This window comes from Notothenia rossii, assembly GCF_949606895.1.
Source record: "Notothenia rossii genome assembly, chromosome: 1".
NCBI classification, from domain to species: domain Eukaryota; kingdom Metazoa; phylum Chordata; class Actinopteri; order Perciformes; family Nototheniidae; genus Notothenia; species Notothenia rossii.
In genome coordinates this window covers 26,234,708-26,261,546 of record NC_136912.1, presented here as the reverse complement: position 1 = coordinate 26,261,546, position 26,839 = coordinate 26,234,708, and the positions used below count along the sequence as shown (strand labels likewise).

The following is a 26,839-nucleotide window of genomic DNA, read 5'->3' as shown; positions in this document are numbered from 1 at the left end:
TTGATGGTGTTGATTTAGTGATGGTTAAACTGGGAATTAGGGATAATCAGTGCCTAAATTCAGTGTCTAACCCCCCCAAAATAAGAAACTCTTAATAAAAAAAACCCAATATAAAAAGAGGTTTTCTATTTTATGAAAATCCATGACATCTTTTAATGGACACCAGCGTTTTTCTCCCTTTGTGTGCGTGCTTTGTAAAAACCTGTGGACATCTCTACACTCTGCACCTTTTCTTGTATTGTCACAAAAAGGTACATCTGGCTCTGTATCTCAGGAACGTACAGTCCTGAGCTCCCTTTTCACACCATTACCTTACACTATTCTTCTTTAAAATAAAATCCTTTCCCATGCCCCTGAGTTTGATAGGGCGAGTTCCTCTGCAGTCCTCTTTAACTTTCTCACATGGAAGGGTAGTGGATAGATAGATATATGGACAGAGATAGGGGGAAGGTGCACAAATCCTCACCAGATAACCTTGCCTGTGTTAGGGCTAACTTTCCCTAGGGAGCATTCTCATGACCCCAGGACTTGGATAGAGGAGTAAGAGGCACCGTGGGAGGGATAAGAGGATGAAAGAGTGGGAATAAACAGGAAGATATTGACTCTGCAGCAGCTTGTATCTCTCTGCTGTGGAGCCAAGTATCAGATGAAGTTAGAAACCTCAGGTAACCCAGTGTTGGCGCAGTGATGTTGCTATGGAAGACTCCTCAAAGTTTTTATGGTCAGTGAATTGTTGATTGATTTCCGTGACTCTGTGAAAGTAGTTTTAATCCTTGCGGTTGTTTTGTGAAGTGGTGGTTCTGACACAGCGAGAATAAGGTCGTCAACTGGAAAGAGCTGAATCGTGCTTTATGTGGTAAAGGTGACTGCTGAACTTTAAATGCAAAGAATCAGTCACACCTGTGTCATAATCATGCTGTTTAATCAGCAAAAAGATTCACCACCACTGTCATGTGCATGAGTTGTCTTGGTTTGGGAAGATAGCACAGAAACAGACTTAAAATAATATGTCATATTTTTCATTTTTATAATGAGCTTTTGTGTGCATACACAATGTCTGACTTTTGGAACTTGCTGTCAGTGTTTATTGATTTATTTATTTAAGTCTTGAATTATTAATCAATCAATGTCACAAGTCTGTTGCATCCGAGAATAGCCAAAATGTTAGGAGAGGAAGAGAAATAAACAAACTTAAACAAAAAATGGAAGAAAAGTCAAGAAACAACAGTAATCAACATTTATTCTCTGAGTAAAGAACATACATATTGAAAAAGCCTCAATTTGGGGTATCAAATAACAATTGGTAGAAACAGGTACACACTCACACACAATCATGAAACCACTTAACAATCAAAGGTCAAAAGCAGTATCTCAAACACAACAGGCACAACTTTGAAAGGTCTGTTTATGGCTTGATTTGTTTTTGATTTGATCAAATGATAACTGTTGAGAAAATAATATATTTGTCTTGATTGATGTCACTCAGGGCTGAGTTGAGATTTGATAAAGGCCCTGTTCAAAACTGCTATAGCACTGCATTGAACAATGTACACCTTGTTTATTTTAAACAACAAACGTGTTGGCAAAGCTGCTCCAAATGAGTGGACACTATGCTTATTGTGTCTTAAAGTCTTTCAACATTAAACATATATTTTTTAAAACTTTTCCTTTCACTATGTATCAGTGAAATACCAGATGCGTTTTACATTGTTTGATTGAAAAGGGAACTACCCTTGGTATAAATGTAAAATAATGTACTGACATTGAGTAACAGATGTCATGTATTATACATTAGGATTTATAATGCACATTTTCAGGAGTAACTTTGCTTACTTCAAAAATTATTTAAAAATTGCTATTAAATATGAACAAAGGTACCGGTTTGCGCAACATGTAGTGACGTTTTAGTGCATGTGTCTGTCTTGTGACCGTCTAATGCATAAGTAAATTGATTTGAATAGTCTACAACCAAACATCTTGACTTAAGGTCAATTCACTACTGGTAGCCTTTTCTGTTATTGTGTACTGAAGTACTAAGCAGAAGAAAATACTCTTGAGAGGCCTGTAGCAGTTGTGACTACAGTATGTTGAATTTAACAATGGTTCTTGAGACTGATTGAAAAACTCTTATGTGAACAGTCTTGAAATGCATCCATGAAAAAATTCATTTATGGATGAAAAAATGACCTCTGATGCCTGTTTTTGCCAATATATGGTCATCACCTCACTGAGGCTGAATATGGTTTCTTTAGAGCATTTTTTTCTCTAAATAGCATTTCATATGCCCAATAAATATTGTTCCCTTGCATGCGGGGACTTTTCTTTTCTACCTTAAGGCTGTATAGCATGGTTTTTGTAGTTAAAGTGCTGCCTCAGCCACATACTGTACTGATAATAAAAAGCAGCTTTCTCTACAGTGACTGCTTCTATCAGTAAATTATACAACAGCCAACCAGGAAAACATCTATAACAAACTTTTCTAAAGCTTCTTCCTCCATATTCAGTCTGTTTGTGGTAGCTGGCTGTCAGTTTTGTCAATCCCTGCTTCTTACTTGATGTTATTTAGTCATTCACTGTCATGAATGCTTCTCTAAGATGTTGAACTGCGATGCTAAAAAGATGCCAGTCAGCCTTCCTGTTAACTTTAAAGTAGAAAAGCAGTTGGAAAGAAGCCGAATGGTGTGAACACGGCTTACAGTGGCGATCACACTGGATGCTTTGAAATCCGGCGGCAGATTACTCCTAGATTTTTCTCTGGAATCAGACTGCTGAGCCTTTTTGATTCTCTGCTACTAGCATAACCCAGTTCTAGCAATGTGCATTCATGTCTCTTTAGCTTCAGTCACATCAGAAGCATTTTAAACAACACTGATAGAAATCTTTACTGCAGCCCTCTCTGGTCGCTGTTATTGGCACATTACACAATGTCAAGCCTGTCTATAGGTAATTCTACTTTGGCTCAGTCACACAGATGAAATGCAAATCAATTGCTTCAATGTTTGCTTTTCCTGCAGTGTGAGGTAGTGGAAGAGTTATATTCACAATATTGTGGCATTCAAATATACATGTCTGTAGTAGTAGTTCTAACTTGTAAAGTTTGGAGATTAAACTTGCTCTCTGGTTAGTGTTTTCCCAAATATACCTTGATGTTAAGGGCCGGATCCAATCGTTCATTTACTGTTTTCAGTCTGTTTCAAACTGTATTCTGTGCAGTATGCAAGATGCAGTTTCACATTAGCTTTATCTTTCCTGATGAGAATGTCTTGACCTGTGCTAAAATATTAAGTTTGTTTCATCAATCTGTCTGTTTCCCTATTTTCCCTTCTCCCACACTCAACATTACACTGTAAGATAGATCATTAGCTATAGATGGACTCCAATCCGCTCATTACATGTCCCATTTAACTTCACTGCATAACGCTCTACTTTTCATAACGAGGCAGAAAAAGAAGGGATGACGCAGGAAGGATGAAGGAATGCACATATGGAAACATCTAGACGGAATGAAAACAACACAGATAAATGTGTGTGTGTGTGTGTGTGTGTGTGTGTGTGTGTGTGTGTGTGTGTGTGTGTGTGTGTGTGTGTGTGTGTGTGTGTGTGTGTGTGTGTGTGTGTGTGTGTGTGTGTGTGTGTGTGTGTGTGTGTGTGTGTGTGTGTGTGTGTGTGTGTGTGTGTGTGTAGGGCTGAACAATATACATATATATATATATATATTAACTCAAACACATCATGTTACAATTATTTTGCTGCTTGCTACAAAAGGAAAACTTGCTGGCTCTCATGTCAGGGGTACTTGAGTGGAGTGACATGCAGGCCCTGAGTCTGCATGCACAGCAAACAACTATTTCAGATGCCTTTGCCGGTGTTACACCATGAGAAAGGTTCAAAACGGCATAAAGGAGCTGGTGTATAGCTGTTCTTAATTTTATTTTTATAATGTTGTTTAAAAGATGTCCACTACTTTGCTGCTATTTGCACAAAAAAGGTTTTAATTGTGGAATAAAAAGTTAAATTACCTATTTGGTCACGTATGTTAATTCCCTAATGTGATAATGAAGCTTCCTATAGTTTAATGTAATACGTTTAATCTCTTGGATCCCTTCTAGACACCACTCCTCTTCATTCACAGATGAACCCCCTTATTTGAGGGTAAGCAACCTGCATTATCATGACATGTTAGATCATGACTTAAGGTATGATGAGTCAACCAGTTAAGATCCAGACGTCCGTGACTAAAATCCTTCATCCGGTTATATATAGTTAAAAAAAACGCAATATATATGGCAGGGGAAAAGAATATCGCAATGTCAGTTTTTTTCAATATCGTGCAGCCCAAGTGTGTGTGTTTGTGTGTGTGTGTGTGTGTGTGTGTGTGTGCATGTGCATGAGAGAGTATGTCAACAACAGAGAGTTTGAAAGTGGAGAGATGGGGACAAAGATACCCCAAGAAAGATAATTCTCATGAAGAGATAGAATGTTACATCGAGGGAATCAAATTGTGGGTGAAAAATGTGCCAGTTTATTAGGAAAAATTATTATTTTTGATACAGTCTCTACTAGTAGTGTGAAATATCTATTCATATCAAACACACCACAATTAAAAACAGAACAAATCCTCATATGCTTCAGTCCGTTGTTTCTTTCCCTACCATTTAACAGCTAATGACTGACGACTAAGAAGGGGAAGTACTGTATGTGAAGCATGTAATCGCTTTTTTTTTTAATCAGTGTTATTTTTCTATAGTTTTCATTAGCCTTGCAGTTGGTGATTCAGTGGTGAGGTCAGTGCAATGTGTTAGTGTGTGTGTGTGTGTGTTTGTGTGTGTGTGTGTGTGTGTGTGTGTGTGTGTGTGTGTGTGTGTGTGTGTGTGTGTGTGTGTGTGTGTGTGTGTGTGTGTGTGTGTGTGTGTGTGTGTGTGTGTGTGTGTGTGTGTTTGCATTTCACTTGTTATGCCTGTCCCTTTCTGTTCCTGATGTATTCATAGGGTTGAACTGACAAAGCTGTGTGTGGGGTGATAAGTGGTTTTACGTCATGTATGCCATACCTTTGTTTTTAATGTGGGTTTAAATCCACACATTATTTATGCGTGTGTCCATGCACTTTAATGGGTGGGTTGTACTTAATGTGTTGAAGGTGTGTCAGTATTTGAATGCTCTTTTTCAGCAGCTGGATTACATTGGTTTCAATACCTGTGTTTTTAAATTAGTCTCATGTTTTTGTGGATGTACTTTGTGTGCATGCATAATCAAATGTGTGTAATATTTGATGTATATCCATATATTCATGCTGTTAAGTGGTGACATTTTTGTTGTTATGAAGCAAATGATGACAAAGTCAATTTAAGGCTAAACCTAGGCATTGAGAGCTTTTCAACAGCAATGATTGGTCATTTGTAATGAAATTAAACTGCATAAAAGGGACAGTGTGTAGAAGTTAGTGACATCTAGCATTGCATTTGCATATTGCAAACCAAATTAATGCCCCTCCACTGAGCACTCCCCTTTACAATCCTAAAGTAATGAGTGTGGTTTGTCCATTCTGAGCTACAGTAGAAACATGGCAGTGCAACATAACCAAGATGTGAGGGAGGTGTGAAGTTACATTGTGATAGGAAGATACTGGGAGGAGGAGGAGCGAGAACATTGGATCAATGGACGGGTCAGTGACGATAAGCAAGGCGATGAAAACTGCTGGGAAGGAGAGGAAAGACAAAAGGAAACACCACAGTGACAGTAGTTATAAACCTATGGGCTGTTTTAGTTTTCAGGTTGGGATATGTGGAGTATTGGATTATTTAGGGTATGAGCAGAAATGGAATCCAACATTCATAACTTGATTCCATTATGCGTTTATCACCTGCAACAAACAATCGTACATTTTGTGTTACATTAGGATGGGCTGTTTATATACATAGTCAAATCTAGCTTTCCTCCACCTGATCAAGCTCCTTTTTCTCCTGCTGCTCCAAATGCCTCCTCTCTCTCCTCTCCTTTGATCCCTCTTGCATAAATGGGGTACTATTTCCCCTACCCAATTTGCCTTGCTTTCAACCATTATTTTTTTCCACTGACCCTCCATCTCATAACTCTATGGCAAATGTTTAAATATATCTTGGTTTGTGAATATTTTTCTCATCTGAAGAAAATTCCCTTTCTTTTTTATGTCATTGCTTGGGATTACCCAGTGAGAGGAGAATCTGGGAGAGATGATAGTGTGAATACAAGCAAACTAAAAGAATGTCACTCATTGAGGGAGATAGCTTGAGCTCAGATTCAGTCAGACAACAACTTTGTGTGCCCAACATTCTGCATCAACCTCATCAGACACTCTTCACTTGGTCTAATTAAAAAATGTGTCATATCCTCGACAGGAAATCTTCAGGGTGCCTGTAAATGTTTTAGACAGAGATGAGTCATTGATAAGGCAGCTGCCAAGCATGATGCCAGCTGATTAATATAGGTCAGATAGATTTCAATACATGAAATGCTTAAGAAGAAGGAAGGTGTGGCAATTTTGCTTCCCCTGAATTCCTTCATATTTTTGCAGCATCTTGGTTTTCACATCACTTCTTTGAATTCGCTTCTCCACCTCTCTTTCTTCTCCTTCCTCCCTCTCAGTTTTTATTTTCCTCACTGGACAAAAGCCACTGAATAAAGCTGAGACAATAGTAATGAAGAAAGCTGCCTGAGAAACAGTCGTGCTGATGTGGTCTATCCCAGGGAAGTTACAGGGGAACCAGCAGTCGGAGGTATTGTGCTTTTGTAAGCAACTTTAGATCCGACTCAGCCGAGCCAAGCGTACTTGAGAAGCCGCCTGGGGTCAAAAGTACTCAGTTTCATACTGTATTATTTTCTACCCCAATCAAAACATTTGAAAAATCGTAATTTTGACAAGAACTTTCCCTCATTATCTCACATTATTTTTCAAACAAATGAATTTGACGCACACTGTGTTTATGGATTCAAGTAGCGGCTCTAAAGGTAATCAACCCTGGTGCAGAGGAGAATCCGAGTAAACACTGTGCACTATGTGTTCAAGTGCATGTATGAGTGAAGGCTCCACCCAGTAACAGCCTGACCCATGTACCCTGTAGCCCAGAGGACTTTTGTTCCCTTTGTCAAACTTGTCAGACTGCCAATCACTAGCACAACACTTACTGCACAGAGCTGATTATAACTCACAAGCACCCTGTGCCACAGGCATTTCTAGTAAGTTAATTCAGCAGCTTAAATGAAACAACATTGTTTCGCCCAAAATCGGGATACAATTCCTAACAAGAACACAAAATTCCTCATATTATAACACAGCTACATTATTAACATCAAGGGGAAGTTGTGGGCCAATGTGCCAGACAGCACAAACATACATAGATACATGTGTACTCGCAAAAATAATTTGGTACTCACTTTAGATCCTGGAAGGGTTCTGCTCTTACATGTGATGTCTCGACAGAATGGCTGAACACCACACCTTCATTCCCTAGAGAGGGTAAGAGTGGATGAAAGGAAGGAACATAAAATACATCAATCTTTTGTGAGAGGCTGCACACTGTTGCATCATACCTTGGTTTCTTCGAGCTGAGGCAAACACTTACACTGTGATATGAACATAAATGCTTAGAGAAATGGATGGTACTGAAACAATGCAGTGTTTTTTGGGGAGAGTGCTGGTCCTGGCTTCTGCTAAGACCTAAGAAAGCATGTTTGAAATGCAGCCATGCTACAAATCTAATACTGCACATGGAAACAATACCCATTGGCAGGCCCACTGACAACAATGGCCACTTCTGTTTTTCTTTGAAACTGAAGCAAGTTGAGTTTAATTCAAAGAGGACTTGTAGGGAGGAAGAAGACCACCATGAAAGTGCAGCTGTACCTCCAAAGGACTAAAACTTGGAAGCTGCTGTTGCTTTTTTAGCTGTGAAAAGCAGCTCTATTGCGCTGAAGAGCTTACAAAAATAAACTTTACACATTACCCAGAGGAGCTGTATTTTGAAACAGAAATGTCGTAATATATATTGGTCACTGGGTACCAGTCTGTGTAAAGGGAAACTTTGACCAATGTACTGAACTGATTCTAAGGCAAGAGTTCAGATGAGAACAAATCCGAGGTTGTTTGTGATGGTATGCAGGAATGCATAGATGTTTGTGCATGGGCAGCTATTTGGCATAGTTATCTGAGTTGTTTCCAATGCCCACTGAAAACTGCACACATGTGTGTTGTGCAACTGTCTACAGAAGGAAAGAAGAAAAGAGAATATGTTCCCATTTCTCTCAACGATGGTGGAGATGGCAGTTTAGAGTTTGAGTGTTGCTATGTTTGATTGCTGCTCTGTACAATTATGTTTTCTCACTAGCAAGCACAGGCCAAGTTTGTCCCGGCGCATTGTCTGAGATACTCTCCTAAGCACTGCGATGAGAATATTAAATGTTTATGAGCTTGACGAAGCCTTTTGGATGGCACCTGTGCAAAATACTCATGAAAAGTTTCAAAGCAAAAGCCAGGCCACTAAAACCAACTTCATTCACACTGGGTTCGTATTTTCACAAAAGGAATTCAAGCCTAAGCCTACTAGATCACACCTCACAAGCTTAAAACAATAATACAAATGTAAACATTGGATAGGATAGTTCCACTTATTGCATGAGCTGAATATATATGTTAACAGTGGCATTCTCTCCAATGTATATTTTCATATCTCTGACCTCCATTAAACAGTAAAACGATGGTAAGTGTCTTTCAGAGTGCCTCTAATGGACACATCTTCTTACCATGGTCTGTTTCTGTGGATTTTGTATTTGTAGCTGACTTTTTATGGTTGTGTAAATTTGTATTTTGTAAATTCCTGAAAGAATACTGACATATGCAAACATGCAAGCAAATGAGATGTGCTCACACAAACACACAGTTCCACTTGACATTCTCACTCACATTTAATTTGACAGAATGACTAAATTAGAGAAAACTGACAATGTAATGCACCACGACTTTTCCTTTCTCACTCTTGAGACTTTCTTTTCATTTTGCTTAAATTGTTTTGTTTCTCAATTTCCTCTGCAATTTTAAGCACCTGCTCTTGCTCTGACCTGTCATCCATCTGAACATTTTAATATTCATTCATGGCTTTTCCATGATTAGTTACATAGTTTAGGCAGCACTAGGTCATTACAATGTCATAAATATGATTATACGTTATATTTAGTTGCACAATTAATTTCAGTTTTCTGTGTGTCAGACAATGAACTTGACTCATTATGCCTTACGGAATAGCCTTTCAATTGATCCAACCTGCACAACATCTTTTTGAAAGATTCCCTGAAGAGTTTTCTTGTCAACAAACAAAAGCATGGTTTACATTCAGTTTAATTTACTGGAATGCATTGAGTCTATCCTTTGGCTTTATTAAATGTGTTGGACATATTTCCGTCCTCATAAAACATAAAAAATGTGGGTACTTTAAATAAAAAGAAATGTTACATCCATGTTTATCATTGTCTTCCCTGCACAATGCTGCATGTACAGTATTGGTGTTTACTGGCACCAGTGTATCGGTGGGATAGTGTGAAACCACGGACAGGACTGTGTTTTGTATCACAAGTAAGAGCCTACTAAGTAAGTAAGTCAGTCCACAGACGCACTTGTGGTGCAAAACTCCACAGGGAAACATTTTTGGAAAAACAATCTGTAGTTCAAAAGCACCATGTTGTAATATTGTGTACAGTACGTGTTACACTGTGCTTACCTGTGACCCTAAGTTTCTCGGTGCCGATGGTGATCTCCTCTTCGTCTGCGGAGAACAGAATCGTCTCTCCATCGGTGCTCCTCACCTCGAACCTCTGACACTGAGCCTCCACCATTTCTGAACCTGAGGAAAAGGGAGAGAGTGAGAGGTGCACAGGGTTAAGATCTATAGCAGAGTAACATTCAAAGAACATAAAACGAGACATCTTGTTGAGTTTATTTTTTATTCCAAAACTCCTTACAGAACCATCAGCGGATTATCTCGAAAGACCACATACTTGAACTCTAATCCCCCTGAAGTGTTGTCTTTCTGTGAATGCAGTGCAACATTTAGAATACTAACATGATCCATGCTGTTGTGATACTTAATCAGTAGGGCCATATAGAAAAATGATTTAGTCTGTGGGGCAATTTCCCACGTGGAATAATCCCCAGAACAACAATGCTGGTTGAAACTACTTTCTTCTGAAGAATCAGTCGATATGGAAACTGTTGGCAGTGTGCTCTTTGGATTATTCAAAGTAAAGGAGGGCTGTTCCTGTGAAGGGAGTTATTGAATGCTTTAAGAACCACGCACTGAATTCCATTAACTTCCATTGTCGTCCGGTTGCAGTATAGAACAAAAAAATGAATCTGCATCGCTAGATAATACAAGAGGTGCATTTTTTTGGTTACTTGAGTAAAGTGAAGGTTTTATACAAAACTCATGGAAACAAGATGGTGGGAAGTTAGGTGCTGTTATACACACTCTGTCAGTAAAGATACAGTGTAAGCTGAGACCTCAGACGTGAAATTAAATGAACAAAAGTCAGTCAGGTCTGCATTGTGTATTCATAAAGTCCCTGTAAAAGTTGTGCATAATAACTTTTCCCTTAATTTACATTTCAATTCATGATTGTGCCTTAAGGATAAGTAGTATCCTTTGAAGAGAAATGCCTGGTGTGAAAAAGAAAATATAAAGCCTAAATTATACATTGAAAACAATATTTTGGACTAACTGCATAGTTTCTAACTCATGTGGAGGCACTCAGACTGACACTGAGAGATTTTGGTTGCGAGGTTCCTGTAAAAAATGAATGACCTATTCACAGTAACAGTATAAATACATTTACATTCAATTTACATAGTGCTCGGATCAGGGGGTCACAGGTTCAAACCCCACTGCAGTCAGCATGTCATTGTGTCCCTGGGCAAGACACTTCAGCCCAAATTACTCCTGTGGGGATGACCCAAAGTATTGAGTATGTAAGTCGCTTTGGATAAAAGCGTCTAACAAGTGACATGTAATGTAATGTAATGTAATATGTAATGAGCAAATGTGGAAAGTGTGTGTACTCGAAAATAGAGTAAGCAGAGAGAAAAGAGGGAGTACAATTATTCTGCTTTTAAGGATAACAATATCAACCCCTTTTTGCTTTAAAACGAATGTTGAAGAACAATAAGTTCCCTGCTTAATGTTTGCATGCACTTGGTACAAAGACGACAAAGATGACAAAAATGACAAATTAACAACAGTGGTCACTTTGGCAGTTTTCCTTTTGTTCCTTTTGTTAATACACCTTGCCCTTAATATTGTGATTTGGGCTGCGATGTGCTGCATGCCAACCATGCTGAGCCAAAAGAAAAGCCTCCCTCTCTCTATCTCCTCTCATCACTGCCCGGTCTTCCAGGCTATTGCAAATGTCAATTAGTAACCAAAAGTGCCATGTCAGTAAGAATCCCATTTTATTAGCAGCCATCAATCTGGGATTAAACTCTTTTTCTTAACTCTCTCTCACTGTCGTTTTCCGGTCTATCTTTCCCTCCTTAAGTCTCGTTCAACAACTGTGCGAAAAAAAACATTGACATTTGTTTTGTGCAAGGTGCACTTAAGCACTGTGTGTATGCGTGTTACACATGTAGCTAAGACTTGGATTTGACAGTTAAAGAGATGGGGGAAGTATAGAGACGGGGGAATGAAGTAAAGCAAAAGTTAGAAGGGGTGATGGAGCCGGTTTAAATGTAATATGTACTTTGTTAGTTGATTTCTCAGACATCTAGTCAGTTCTCTTTGACTGTTTAGCTCTCGTCCTATAATACAGCTCGTAGTGAAGATTTACAACATGGGTTCATGTCAGCATATTTCCAAAGATTTGTGTTTTATTCACATTATTATCACATTATTTTCTCCTAATCTTCTTGAAAGAGGTGTGTAAAAGATGCTAAAAAAACACAAGGTAGGCAGCTTTACTGATAGTTGGGAAAATAAAGTTTGAGAATAACGGAGGTCTTTTACATTTAATACATTCTCACATGTACTGTAGATACGGATCGGCGGCATCAGAAAAAGAGCTAAAAGACGAAGACAACATGAGATTGTTTATAATTGAGTGCCTATCTACTCAAGGAGGCAGGTGCTTATAAAATGCTTTTTTCTTTAATTACAGTTCATCTTGTCTTTGCACTGGGCTGTAATTTGTGATTACATAACAATCCTGCCTATGGCTTAACGATAAATCAAAATTAACCTGAAAGGAAACAAATAATTGCCTGGAATGAACAAAAGCACTTTTGTCATCGTATGTGTGTGCTCACACCAGCAGGAACAAGATGAGACAAAGTGGCCAGAAGTTATTTGTTTCAAATGATTGCTTTGAGATAAGAACAGCAACACCTCCGCAGAGCTATTTTACTTCATGCAAATGAACAATTGTGCTGCAGCGTAGCGATGGAAAATTAAACAGTAGATGTGTTCACTTCAAAACTTCTTTTGAGTTTTGTTCTGATTGATGTGTCAGTCAGTAATTGTCTAAAAGAAAGACTTTTTATTGCTGCAGTCATTTCTGAAATGTTTTTGATAATGTCTTTTAGCACTGAGAACAGTGAGAAGAATAAGGCATGAAAAGCAAGGACCATCAAGGCTCTCTGCAGCACATCTAATGAAACGTAGACACTTTGAAATGTCAACTATATTGCGTTAAGTGTCTGCTGTCAAAGTACACGTTTGATACATTTAGTTGTCAACAACAAGAACATAGTTTTGTCTAATAATAACTATTTGATCTTTTTGGTTTCATCTTGTTAGCTTTTTGCAGGTAACTAATGTTATTTCTGTGTAAATTAAGTACTTGGATCAATTAATTTGCTCCCTCTCGCTCTGATGACACTGAAGTAATTCTTCTGTCACCAATAACAGCAGGACCATTTTTGAGAAGACATGTTAATTGATGCACTTATTTAAATAAGGATTGCCTCTGTTGTCACAAGTTCCTCCCTCAGCAGGATCCTTCGGTAATAATAAAGCTTTAAGATTAATTTTAAGAAGATAAAGTAGTGGTAGAAAATTAAGCATGACAGTACAGTGCATGTGAATGAGTCTTATCTGAACTTTTTCACATCTAAAGCGTGAGTCTGCAGAGCCATTAGGGTGCCCTGCAGAGATCACAGGCATTTTAATATTTTAAACATGTTGATAGACCACTGCGTTTAATTTATTAACACTTAGCATAACAACTACATTTCATTTGGGATAACGAATGCATGCTGCAGTCCCTTTTCCCTATTCATTTGTTAAGGTCATTACCGGCAATTCTTGCTAAATTTGCATGAATGTATTACAGTGTGTGGAACATATTTTCTGTATTTGGTCAGCTGAGAGAAGTTAATGTCAAAGCCAATGGCCTACAAACTCAAAAGTCATGTCTCAAGACTTTTAAACTGTATCACAGTATGACAACTAATGATCCAAAGTGTTATGATCTTTTAGCATTTTCAAGTGGAGTGAAATAGGTTGTTTAATTAAGAAGTCACTTTGGATTTGGATGTATTGGTTTTGATTTCTAAGTGCTCTGTCCTTAGCTGACAAAACTGAAGGACTAGAGGGTGCTCAGTGTGGGCAAAATTTAGAACACCATTGATAAAACATCCAATTTGCAATGTTTCCCTGTCAATGTTTACATATAGTTCTAATAAAGATGTGAAGTTTCTGTCAGTGTAAAATAAGCATCTTAAGGTTCCATGAGTCAACAGAGTCGTGAAAAGGAAAACATTTCACCGACTAACATCTTTACTTACAAAGCTTTAGTAACAATGGGTCAGACCATGAATGAACACACACACATGCAAGCATCAAACTAACTCTCTTTGTTATGTGCATTGTTGCCTGTCACAACTGTCTACAAGAGTTTGGCCATGGCAGGTGAATCCGTTCAGAAGTAATGGAAGGGTGGGTAATTGATGAAGGGCCTGGCTCTTACCGCCTGGTTCTGTTTTGGCTGTAAAAGCTCAGCTGAAAAAAACTAAAGTTTCTATTAAGTTTTTAAGGGCATGTCAATGTCCTTAGTTTGGGTGCTGAGGTGAAAAAGTGCTCCTAATGCACGTCTCTAACTCAGGCCCCATTTACACGGGAACGCAAACGAATAGTAACCGAATTTGATATCAAAAAAGTATTCCGTTAACACGCAATCGGCTCAATAAACGTGTCCGTTCACACGAGACTGCTCGACCCGCTGGAGACGCTGTAGTATATGCCGGGCGCTGTACTTCCGCCACAAAATACACCAAAAGCAGCAAAGAAGACCCCCCGAGCATGGTTGCCATGATTGCCTGGTTGCCCTTCTGTTTATTCTCCGCGGTGGATTTGGCAACATGTAGTTCTCCATGTCCACTTGTTGCTGATGGTTGTGGTAGAGCTGTAGATTTTGCAATAACATATGTAGCATGATCAGTAGCAGTAGCTACTGACCATGCTACAGCAGTGAGCAGCAGAGGTGGGGAGAGGCGGGGCTATGGCTTCATCGCCATCAGGAAAATTATCGTATAGGATGTACACACAGAGCCGTTTCGCCCCCCAGAGCGTTTCGTCCACAGATCTACCCACCTTGGGACCCGTTATCGTTTGAGGGAACCGTTTCCGCGGTTCCTTTACGGCGTCGTGTGAACGAACTACGAAAGAGAAAAGTAGCAGATACAACCCGAACCGTATCCATGTAAACGGGGCATCAGTGTATTCCATCAAAAGTATTCCTTAACCAGCCCCTGATGGTCACTTAATTATTTTATAGGTCCCTTTCATCACCATTTTCAATTAACTCTGCTAGTTAGACAGATCCTTTTCTCTGTTAGATAGACCCTTCTTATCTCCTTTTCTTGCATCTGAAGTTCTGAATAGGGTGAAACACAAAAGATAATGTATTACACTTTCATATACTTCAAAAGGAATCTGATTTCTCCTATTTGTATTCTGTAATTAACGAAGTAGGACATAACAATGGTGCCTGTGTAACTTTTTACTACGGCACATTAAGGTTTTGAGGCCGTAATAAATGGGTTTGCTAGTGTTACGTCCCCACTAGGGGATGAGGAAAAGCAACATACACCAGTTGGAATTGGTAATAATTATAATTAAATAGCGATGTAACAAAAATGGCAGGCAAGCAGCCTGGAACAAACTAAAAGGCCACAAGGGCGCGGGTTTAACTGAGCAACCAAACAAAGGGAGGACTCTAAAAAGGGAGCCTAATGAAACACAAAGCAATAGATATTAATAAACAAAAATAGTAACTAAACAACCCTCACTATTAAATGGAAGAGCAGAAAGGAGAGCAGAGGCCTATGTTCACACAGCAGAGCCTCCCGACTAATCATTGTCGACCGGCTTTGTCGTCGTCTCTGGAAGGTGTGCGCTGGATGTGCGCTGGGATTGGAGCTCGCCGGCCCGGCATGCTCCAATCACAATTTTCGGGGGCGGACCAGGAGATGAGTAGCCAATGACATCAGGGCAAACGCACAGCTCATTTACATATAACACAGGCAGGGCAGAGTTAACAGGACCAGGGAGGCGGCGGCCGTAACAGCTAGTCTGGATGTTTAATTCAAGCCTTTAAATTAGCAATGATGGGATATGATGCAAGGACACTGTTAAAAGTGTTGGGGGTAGGTACAAAGAGCAGAGCAAAGCCAAGTAAACACTGCTTGCGTAATTGATTTTCCCAAACAGGTCAAGATACATTTGAATTCAAATCAGCTTCAATGCGCTGTGTGATTATGCATCCCCACCAACCATCACCTTGCTTCTGTTCTGCATTGAGAGATCACACGAGTGCTTAAAACAGTTTGTGACATGTATGTAGTCTAAATATTTGTTCTCTCTGTGCGTTTCCAGCCTGGAGTAGTTCTTGGGAACTTCCCTGGTCATGTGTATTTGCATATGTGAATGTTAATATACTGTTTAGCGAAGAAACACTTCTTAACTAAGGCAGTTTTGTCTTTTGGCTATGAAGAGAATGTCGACTACATTTTGCCTCATTTCAATCCTGCTGTACTTTTTCCTTAGGTCAAAATTAAGGCAATATGCTAAATGTAGCATAAAAGTGTTTATGTGAAAAATGAGGTTATATAACTCAAACACTTGTGCCCATGCACTGTTGGTTGGGGAGTTTTTAAAAACTGATGCATCTGTCTGTTTTAAATGCTTAGGTGGGTCAGGCAAATTCACTTTTCACGTTTTAAGAATTGGAGAACAGCCTTGGTTCTCCAGGCAGGGCCCACTCAACAGTTTCTACACAAAAAAGGTTAATGGGAATTCAGGCCTCTTTTGAAGGAGCATCAGCTAAATGTCCTTTTCACAAATGGAGCCATAATAGCTAGCTCTAAAGGATTTGTCCAATAATGGAAGGTGCAAGGACATCTTTATAACTTTAGCTTTACCTCTCCAAGGTGTGCCTGTGAGTATGACATAATCTCTCCTTTAGTGTAAGACATATTATCTTGAAGTGTCTAAACCGTCCCATGGTTATTACAGTTTATGAGTTTATGTTTATGTTTTGAATGCTAAATAATCACATTTATTCAGTCACAAAGCCTTAACGATAGTTAAACATTTTAGGGTTCAACATATTTAGTTTGAAACATTTAAACATATCGTGCCATCTTGGAGAAAATGGCTTTTTACAGACCAATATTGGTTCAAATAATTACAATCATGCAACTGTGAAAACATTTTAATATTCATATTCTGTTGCTTGTCCAGTGTGGATTCCAAAAGAAAAATAGAAGTGACGCAATTGTACATTGTGTGTTGTCAGAATATGTGTGTGTGTCTGTTTATGAGTAAAATGCATTGAGTGCCATGGGCATGAATTAATCATCAGCCAGTTTACCAGATGCTGTGCTACATCATTTAGAGATGCAACTAGGCTTGCAAGTGCCTTGGTCTCTGTGCCTAGACGCATAAACAGTCTTTTAGCACACACACATGATTAGTTACAAGTTAAAACTGGACATACGTATGTATGCTCCTAGGAACCTGGGGCAGGCACAAGTCTATGTTCTTTGAAAAACATGTTTGTGTCAATTCAACCCTAACGGCAAACTCGGTCTTGGATTATATTGGCATTAAGCCTCTTGTGGCTATGCTCCAATGATCAACCACTACACACAATTTAAAATGTTAAGTATATATCAGTGTATGTGATTATCTGTGTGTGTATTCATTATTGTAATGTGACAAAGTATTACATTTAAATAGTGATTGCAATACACACAAGCTTTACTAGTGAAAATCCCAGGCTTTTATTTTATGTGTACTATCGCAAAATAACTTTATGTCAGGTGAATCATTTTGGCTTCGATTGGATTTCACTCACTAAACTTCCTGATTAGTTATTCAAACATGACAAGACTTATCTGCGGATTAGGATGAGTCAGGAGTCAGGATGATATGCTTGTCAGTTCCCCTCCTGTCTAGAATGTCAAATGTAATGAATATTCAAAAGCCAGTGGGCTCTTTTGTGTGTTCTGCAAGGAAAGATGTTCCTAAGGGGGAATTTGTGCAAACACACATTACGCAAGACATGGCACATGTGTAGACATATTAAATGAAATGTTGAGTAAAATGTTTCTTCATCCTCTACTTGGAAATATTAACACATCATTCCCACTGAGCAAACGATTGGTTGCTTTTGGTTCCACATTAGCAAGGGAGCTCTTATTCTGAGCAAGGAAACAAGGGCAAGGGTTCAAATATTATAATTGAACGGCCAATAAACCAACTGTCTTTCCATTGATGTGAAGAAGGGCGATGTTCACATGCCAAAATATAAAAAAAAAAATGATGTTCCCCCTCATGACACACTTACCTAATGCTGGATGCATAAATTAACCTTTATGTTTTATTGTTTGGGTGTTTACTTGTTATGGGCCTCTGACTATAAACACTCTCTAAAAGTCAACCGAAATGGAAAGTGTAATCTCTTGCAACCTCAAATGTTCCAGACAGTAACCATCAGCAGGTTTTATTTACTCCATAGGCCAAGTTTAGTACCGGAGCTTTGATTTGAGACTATTTCTAAATCAATAATTACTTCACCAACGAGTTACTAACAACACAGGCTTCTGCATTTTAATTCTGTCAGTGGAGGAGACTGGGCTATTAAAGTCCTATTTCATTCAATGTTACTATTATTCGGCTGAGAATAGTTGTATTGCAATATTTCCTTCTCTTGACGACACTGTGCCAGGGAAGGTAGACTTGGCTTTTGACATTTTCTGCTTCAAAACATTGTTTGAAATTAACATATTAAGGACTTTTTATACTGCCACTTGGTAATATACATTTTAATCAGGCCATGTGAGTGTTTATATAATGGAATTGCCCACAGTGCTTGCCAGAAACTCGGCTATCTAACCCCTCCTTCCTCATGCACATGAAACACCAAAAACCAACACTTGAGTGTCACCTTGTGAGCCCACTTGGTGCAAAATGAGTTGACAGGAGTTGAAAGAGAGCCACTGTAACTTTGAGATAAGGGCTAAACAGGACTGTTTCAAGGAGCAAGAAAATAATAGAGGCATAGAAGAAGGCCAAACATAAAAGCAACTGCATTATTTTGGCCCTTTGAAAGCAAACAGCTTGCAACATGGCCATGATGCAACAGCAGGAAACAACAGGGTCACCACACTGTTGTGTTTCTAGCTGTCAAAGAAAGAGACGGGCCCTCTGCTGCACCACAGCACACCTTTAATCTCCTCAAGGTGTTTCTCACAAGTAACAGACAAAAGATAAATGAGGTAAAATAAGTGAAGACGAGACTGGAATGAGGAGGAAAATGCGTTGCAATGCACTTTTTAATGCAACTTTGGAATTTGTCAGAAGTGGGGGAGGGGGAGATTTATGTACTGAGGGACACAAATTATTTATTTAGAGTTGATTACACTCATTAATATAGTAAGGGAGGAGAGAAAGAGACAGAGGGAGAGATAAATGAGTGCTGTTTGTCACGTACATTAATCACCCTGATCTCGAGTCAGGGCTGTGGGATGGAGGGAAGATGAAATGGTGGAAGGTGCAGATGAAAAGACAGGCAGAGCTTGAGCCATGCAGCTCTTCATATTCATACCGAATCTAATGCCCAGAACATAATTAAATAACTTCTGTTGCCGTTAACATAATAAGTGATATTGCTAGCTTAGGGCCTACTTTCAATGAAAACATGGTAACCTTATTTGGTCAATCACATTTGATTTAAAACGCTGGTCTTTATACCTTATTAATTGTATTTTAATTGTCCTTAAAAGGAAATCTAGTTAATGTGATTCAACTCAGTGTACTATTATGAAATAAACCTTTTTTCATTATTCAAAAGAAAAATCCCAAATTGCAGTTTTGAGAAAACGTTGTGAAAGTTAGCAAAACCAATGGGTACTTTAAAAAAGAGGGTGAAAAAAAGGTCAGGGTGATGCTTTCTGTTGACAGCTGATGGTTGAGGTGTGTATCGGTAAGTGTTGGTAGTTATAATGAATAATATGCATTATGAATGCATTATAATTTACTATGAATGCCCTTAGAATGCAGTATAGATATGGTCTTCATAGAAAGTGTTACCAATGCGAGGGACTGTTCAATTTTGACAAAATTAAGTCTGATCTTATTGATCTGATCTATCAAATAACTATGAACACAATGTGGATATAGAAGAGAGCTATGATGTTCATGGCTACAGAGCAGCACACAGTACATACAGCATGAAGAATAGAATATTAAACTGGAAGCCAACAAAAGATAAGAACAACCTTTGGCCTCTCGTTAGAGACTTCAGCTGAGCATGTAGTACACTCATCAACACACGTAGAGATCATCTCTGTGCAGCTGGACTCTCCTTTTACTGTACATTGATCTGCGGTTTCTGCAGTGCTCACAATGAAAGAGTGTAATTGTGGGTTTAACATGAATAATGTACTCAAGTGGCTCAAAGCAAGAGAATGCTTTTTTCTAGTGAAATTGAAAAAGCACAAATGTTGATTTATGTGCCTACTGTACACATACTTTCACCTGATGCTGGTCTGAGATCAGAATTTCAGTGAGAAACAACTACAGCCTACATTGATACATTGGACATGAGTTGCCTTTGATGCATACTTCATAGTACACAAGTATGAAGTATGACTACTAGAGGGAATGTTGGAAATAGATTGCATTGCTTGCTAGACCATACAATCCTAATTTACCAAAGTAGGCCTCACTGTACTGGTCAGTTTAACTGACACACAAAAAAGAAAGAAAGAAAAGAAAATATAACAGTGTGGAGGCATGAAAGAAGTATAAAAGGAACTGTGCCACATGTCAATAATTTCATTAATAACATAATGGATTGATAGAAACCATTCACTCAGCTGGCAACTTCCAAAGTGAGCAGGCCAAGTGAGTCACATTGTGACATGTCGCTCATTAGGCTGCACGTCTCTCCATGGGATCAGAATGAAAACTTGCCGCAAGCAAGAATGTTCCTCATTCATTTTGCCAGTAAGTCTGTATGCTTCTCAAGCCTTTAGGCAAACCCCAGTCCCAGACCCAATGTTCTATACTATATCACGTGACTTGGGAACAAGACATCATCAAAGGTTTTACTTTCACAAGCACCGTAGATAATCTGGAGGTGTTTCCCTTGTTGGAAAAGTTGAGGAACTTGTGGCCCGGGGTGTATCTGATCTTAAAGGCTTTGTAGGGACGTACATTCCTCTGTGAACATAATTACATTAATATCCCAAAGTCATGGTGAATGCAAGCTGCAAGAGATAATAATCCTGCACTTAAAATTGACTGAGTGAGTCTTAATAGACATTTTATTAATGTACCTTTTGCATTTGCAATAAAAACATAGAGCCAACTAACAGTAGCTTCTTTTAGGCAGCGTGATGCTCACATTAAATGTTTTTTGCACAGCATAGGTAATGTAAGATTTAAATTAATTAATACATTTTCCTCCATCTTTTATTACTCCGTAGCTCGTTAAAACAGAGATTACTTGAACATATTCCATTGTTTGCATTGCAACATCAACCCAGTGCCTACAATGTGAAAGCAACATGGCAACATGCCTAAGGGGATGTACTGTAGTGATGTACAAAATCGAACGCAAGTCTAGAGAGGGGTTGTGGCATTTTACCCTTTATTTAAAATTCACACAGTTATAAATGCTTGCTTTTCAAACACGCCTTAAGGGATACTGAGTCATTGTCCGACCTTGTGGCAGATTCTTCAACCACGGTGCACTCTGCATTATTCATGGCTTTAACACAGACAATGCATAAAGAGAAAATGCTATTCAACATTATTAGTGTGTCACAAAGAAAACATTTTGTGAGCTTGCACTATTGTTGGTTGACAACTTCCTCACACTTTATCATAAGTGGCAAATACTAACCAATCACCTTGTTGATTAGCATCAAGAGCAAGTGGGTTTGTTTGTTTGGTTGGAGGGTTGAAACGTTTATTACATGGAAGAGAACATAAACGCCTTTCTTGCTTTCTGACAATGTCATTTTATAATTTGAGGCCGGATGGTTTGGTAGAGAATTACAGTCCAATGTTGCTTTATAACAAACAATACAACAGATGTTTTCCTTATCCTTGCAATACAATTCCACGCTCATAAAGACACACAAAGTCTTTCTAAGTGCCTGAAGGGGACAGTCATCTTATTTTAACTTCAACAGCAGCATTTTAATGAGGTTTTAATAACCTTTTATTAAACGCAGAAAAATGTGATGAGACGGTTATTGTTCACGGCCATATAACTCCTTACAGTGCATAACCATTAAAATAATCTTGTAACCTTCACAATGTTCATTCATGAACAGAAATATACTTTATCAACGGATAAAACAACACCACCACCAAGCTAAACTACAAATGCTAATACAAATCACCTTTAGGCCAAGATAAAATGACTTTGGGTTTAAACTGTACTCAGTTGCACTATATTGTCTGTTATCTTGTGTTACGTGCGCCCTTTTCTGTTGTCTTCTCTGTCTCTCTGCTGCGCAGGTACACCTGGTCCGCCCTTGGCTCTGCCTCCCCCGGGTGTCATAATTCCATTTAGCTGGGGACTTAAAAGGGGGAGCTGGAGGAGAAGAGGTCTCTCCACCGATCCTGATGCTGGAAGACACTGTTCGGGAACAATCTAGCTGGTGTTTCGGATCTGTAGCTGCTGTGTGTTATTATGTTAAACTTGCGTGTTCTGGAGGATCTGATAGCATAGTTTTTTCGCGGCTTTGTTTCACCTGTAGTGACTTGTTAGACTTTCGGGTAGGGGAGGGACGCCTGGGTCCTACAGCCCGTGGTGTGGCTGGCCCAAGGCTCCCTTCTGCTTTTGCTTGTTTCTGCCAGTCCTCCAGACCTCGTTCTTTTGCCGGTTGGCCCATGTGTATTACAGCTGCAACCCACCAATAAATGGTCGCCGCTAAGTGCTGAATGTTTGGTTTGTTTTATTTTATGTTGCGGGTCTCCCCACGAGCAGCTACCACTGAGTAGAGGGCAGGTCGTAACATCCTGTTTAAGACACAGTATTGTTTTATTCTGTTTGTGAATGCTGGGTTTTTAGAAAACGAGTAGGCCTATGTGCAATCGATTCAATTATTAAGCTACCTCCATAAGTTGAAAGCCAGAGCCATTAAAAGAGCTGTCATGCTTGAAGTGCTATATGCATTTGTCATTGGTTTATTGTGTCTAATCAACAGCAAACAGTGTGAAGCCTGTGGCGCAGAAGAATTACTTAATTTGGTCCATTAAATCCATTCCTTTCAACACACATACCCACGGATATGAACAAGCAATGAAAACAATATTTGCCATTTTGCATCCAAAATGGTATGCAACCAATTACTGTAGCCTCCGGACAATTAAAGGGCAATCATAAGGATAACTGACAACAATGGCAGTAAATCCATACCTTTATTGAGTCCTTGATGGCCCCTTAAGTGTATCCCAGTTTGTTAATGCTCAGCTCTATGTATTTTTAATTGCCTCATTAAACCATTGATTTCATCATAGAGAGGCATTAAAAAATGAGGAAGACGTGCTGTGTGAACTTCACTGATTGGACGAGGGGGGGAGAATAAATGATAGAGCTAAGTATCTCTGTGTTTCTTAGCCAACCAAATCAAGCCAGAAAGATCTCACTCACGCTGAAAATGTGATCACTGCAAACTATGATTGTTATGTACATCATTTGTTTCTCAGAGGGGGATTTGCAGAGATGTAGATTCATAATTAGACCGCATCTAATGGAACAATTGAATTTATGAAAGGCTTTGCAAGTGCTCATTCCGCACGCTAATCAGAAACCAATTGTAGTCAACATTCAAATGTTAAACTGTTTTTTGAGAATGAGTGACAACAAAATATGATGGAATTATGTATATTCTTACATTTCCACAGACATAAATCACCCCATAGAGTCTTAACTACAAAACACACGGCAGACTTGCTCTAGGGAAATTCACCATTCTTTGACAAAAAAGTATTACATCCATCACTCTGTTTGGCCTTTGCTTTTGAAGCCCCTAATTTTCACTGCTTTGATCATTCACTTTTTAAGCCTCATCAGCTAAATGCCAGAGAAATGAAGTGACTGATTCCATCTAGATAAAAGAGAACATAATTAGTGTAAGAAGGTAAAGATAATGAAGTGATAAATGTAAGCCTGAGTGTAGGAGAAGGTTACAAGGTCAGTGGGGAATTTTTTGGTTTAATAAGAAAGGAGGCCCGTGGATGATTAAAAAAGGGGGAGTGAAAGGTAAAATGGCACAACAGAATGAAGGAAAAGACGATGAGAAAGGGAGCAAAGACAAAGGAAGCGGGAAAAGGCAAGAGAAGGACCCAGGAAAACTGTGTGAGTGTGTTGATGGAAATATATTAAAGTTAGAGAGGGATATGCTGAGTGCTGAATGTGACTTTTAAAGTTGGAGAGGTTGTTTTTAAGGCAGGTGACCCTTAAAACTTATCACACACACACAAAAACATAAACACCCACAAGCACTCGTCCTTACTTTCTCTAAAATGTACTTTTTTTTAACCGTCCCCTAAAATACAGACACACTAATACACAAGGGTAATGAGTGCTACCCTGCTTTGGGAGAAAGAGCATTCATTATCAGCACCATGCACTTAGAAAAATGAAACGTCAATAAGACAGCCAGAACACAAACACTCGCTCACACAGCCTGTAATGACTGCCAGGCTTGCCAAGAGACAGACGCAAAGGTAAGGAGACTGAGAATAGGAAACAAACAGTAAACAGTAATTGAGTTGGCCAGTTAAAGCATTGTCAATATTATTCTCTGCGGTATTCTGGCTGCATAGCTTAACTCATATTTAGACATTACCACAAAACAAGCTTCACCTAGTATTACTGATTTCTTTCTATGTTATCACTGCAAGTGAAAGTAGTAATTTCCGGCTTTAATAAAATATATTTACGTGGAATATTAATACAGTGTTTGAGATGAAATACTGAGAGAGCGCTGTATGACACATACAACGAGTGCTTGTTCAGCAAATCAGAACTGAATGAGAAACATCTCCGTTCCTGTCATGATGATTATCCCCCAGCATACAACACTTTCCTCCAGCAGAGTTTCAACACAGCTTCAGTGCCTCGAATGCTGAGACATCATCACCTAGGCGGGTGAGAGGGAATGGCTTCAAAACTCCCAAGTTCACTCATCATCTTTATAGTTGGCCATTCAGAAGACAAAGATGACAGGTTCTCACTCACATTAACGAGCTGACGGCCATGAAGATGATGCAGAGGAAGTGAAGGGATGGGGGGATGAGAGAAAGAAAGAGAGAGCCATAAAACTGAGATGGGATGCCCAAGGCCAACACATGAACTCAGGCCCTCTCTGTGGAAAGATGGGCCCTCAGGGGGACACATATTACATATAGAGGAGTGCATGTGTGTGAGTGTTTTGCTGTCAGTGTTAGGACATTCATTTGTGTATAAATAAGTGGGACACACTCCCTAAAACTCCCTAAATTAAGTCAGGATAATTGGCTATAACATTACTAAAGATTCAACATCTATCAGTTAATCTATGATGATTTCATGCAAAAGACATGTTAAGTCTGTCACAAAACATTAGGAGCAAAAAGGACCTTCGTTACTACCAAACTGATATTTGAATGGAATAGGTCAAATAAATAATGTTGTTTTGTATTTCACAGATTATTTTTGCCCCAGATGCAGAGCTTTTACCACTGCACTTGGATATTCTCTCTCCACTTCTGTGCGACTCAAATTAGCATTCATTGTACAATACAATATTTACCTAGAATGGTCCTTGGAGAGTGCAGACCTTTACCAAGGTTAATGGCAAAATGGTTACAAAAATGAAACATAATATGATTTTCCCCGTCGGATTCACAACAATTTAAAATGTAAAATTGGTCATATATATTTTTGTGTTATAGTGCTGATAGACAAAAAGACAAACCAAGCTGCAAACATAACCTCACTGTAGGTTAATATAATAAGGAGGTGTAATAAGGTGTCAGTACACGTCTGTGTTGGAATTCAATTTTCATTTATTAGTCCAAACATTTGTGGCCATTTTAACTTTCCATACTGCCTACCTAGATGATCCTGTACCTCTTGTACGAGCTGCAGTACGAGCTGTACGAGCTGAACGAGCTGTGCGAGCTGTTCCTCTGTTGAGCTTTGGTAGTGAATACTAACGAGGGCTTCACTGAGCTGGAACTTTTCTGCTTCCTACTGTATGTAGCAAATGTCTGCTGAGCAGAAATAACCGTCTTAATTCCAGAATTTCTGAGTATTCCCATGAGGAAACTGAAGAAAGGGAGGTGAGAAGAGAGTGTGTGTGTGGTGTCATTTGTTTGAACTTGTGTTTAATTTGCTGCTTAGTCAGCACAGTGGCAACAAGAGGCAGCAACGGGAGTACACCAAGGGATTTCCGGAGCCCAATCGAAGAAGCTTCTCAGGAGGATTCACTTTGGCCCATTCCATCCCATCATCCAGACGCAGAGTTCTTTAGTGTGTGGGTGTGTGTGTGTGTGTGTGTGTGTGTGTGTGTGTGTGTGTGTGTGTGTGTGTGTGTGTGTGTGTGTGTGTGTGTGTGTGTGTGTGTGTCACAAAGTGGCTATTGATGGAACTTGCTTGGCAGATTTCCCTGTGTCTAGGGAATCTCAGCCCAAAGTGGCTGCTGTGCGGCTCTGAGAATGTGTCAGAGAGAGTGTGACAGTACGGGTTTGTGGGTAGTTAGTGCTAATGTGCGCACTGGGATTATCAGTAAGATAATTTAGTATATCTGTAAGTACAGCTTAAACATGTGAGCATGTCATGGCTCTGTGTCTGACTGCACAAGTTAGATCAAACAACACTCTTTCATTTGATCCTGTAGCAGCCTCACTATGTTAGGTGCTGTCTGGCTTTCGAGCTATAAAACCGACTGATTCTGCTGACTGTGAGAGAGACACCCAAAAACTCACTCAACCAGACACATGTAAGTGCTTTTCTTGGTGAGGAAAGCAGCTTTTGGGAGTTCAACAGCAGGAGGTGAGCTGTCAGGGATTTGAAACCTTCAAAGTGTCAGGGATAGAAAGAGTTTGTGCGTTTAAAAACACCAGAAGTGCCTGGCCAGCACACAGGAGATGAATATCTATATGTGTGCATTTGCATCAAACAAGAACGATAGTGGAGAGGAGCCTTCTACCTGAACATACATGTATATTGTGCTTCACCTGCCAGTTTGTAAATGCTTCTTTGGCAATACTCCTTCATTTCAGAAACATCCTGTTTTCTGAGGTCATCACAAAAC

The 26,839-nt window shown here is 39.2% G+C and overlaps 1 protein-coding gene across 4 annotated transcripts in view; it reads right to left on the bottom strand.

The window, feature by feature from the left end:
• The window catches only part of sgcz (sarcoglycan zeta), a 422,317-nt gene that overhangs the window by 44,251 nt on the left and 351,227 nt on the right, over positions 1 to 26,839 (bottom strand). For all 4 annotated transcript variants that reach the window (XM_079681302.1, XM_079681304.1, XM_079681303.1 and 1 more), the window contains exons 5-6: positions 9,747 to 9,869; positions 7,411 to 7,483 (exon numbers count right to left, since the gene is read on the bottom strand). In XM_079681302.1, coding sequence (XP_079537428.1) covers positions 7,411 to 7,483; positions 9,747 to 9,869 — 196 coding nt within the window. The remainder of the gene's footprint in view (positions 1 to 7,410; positions 7,484 to 9,746; positions 9,870 to 26,839) is intronic.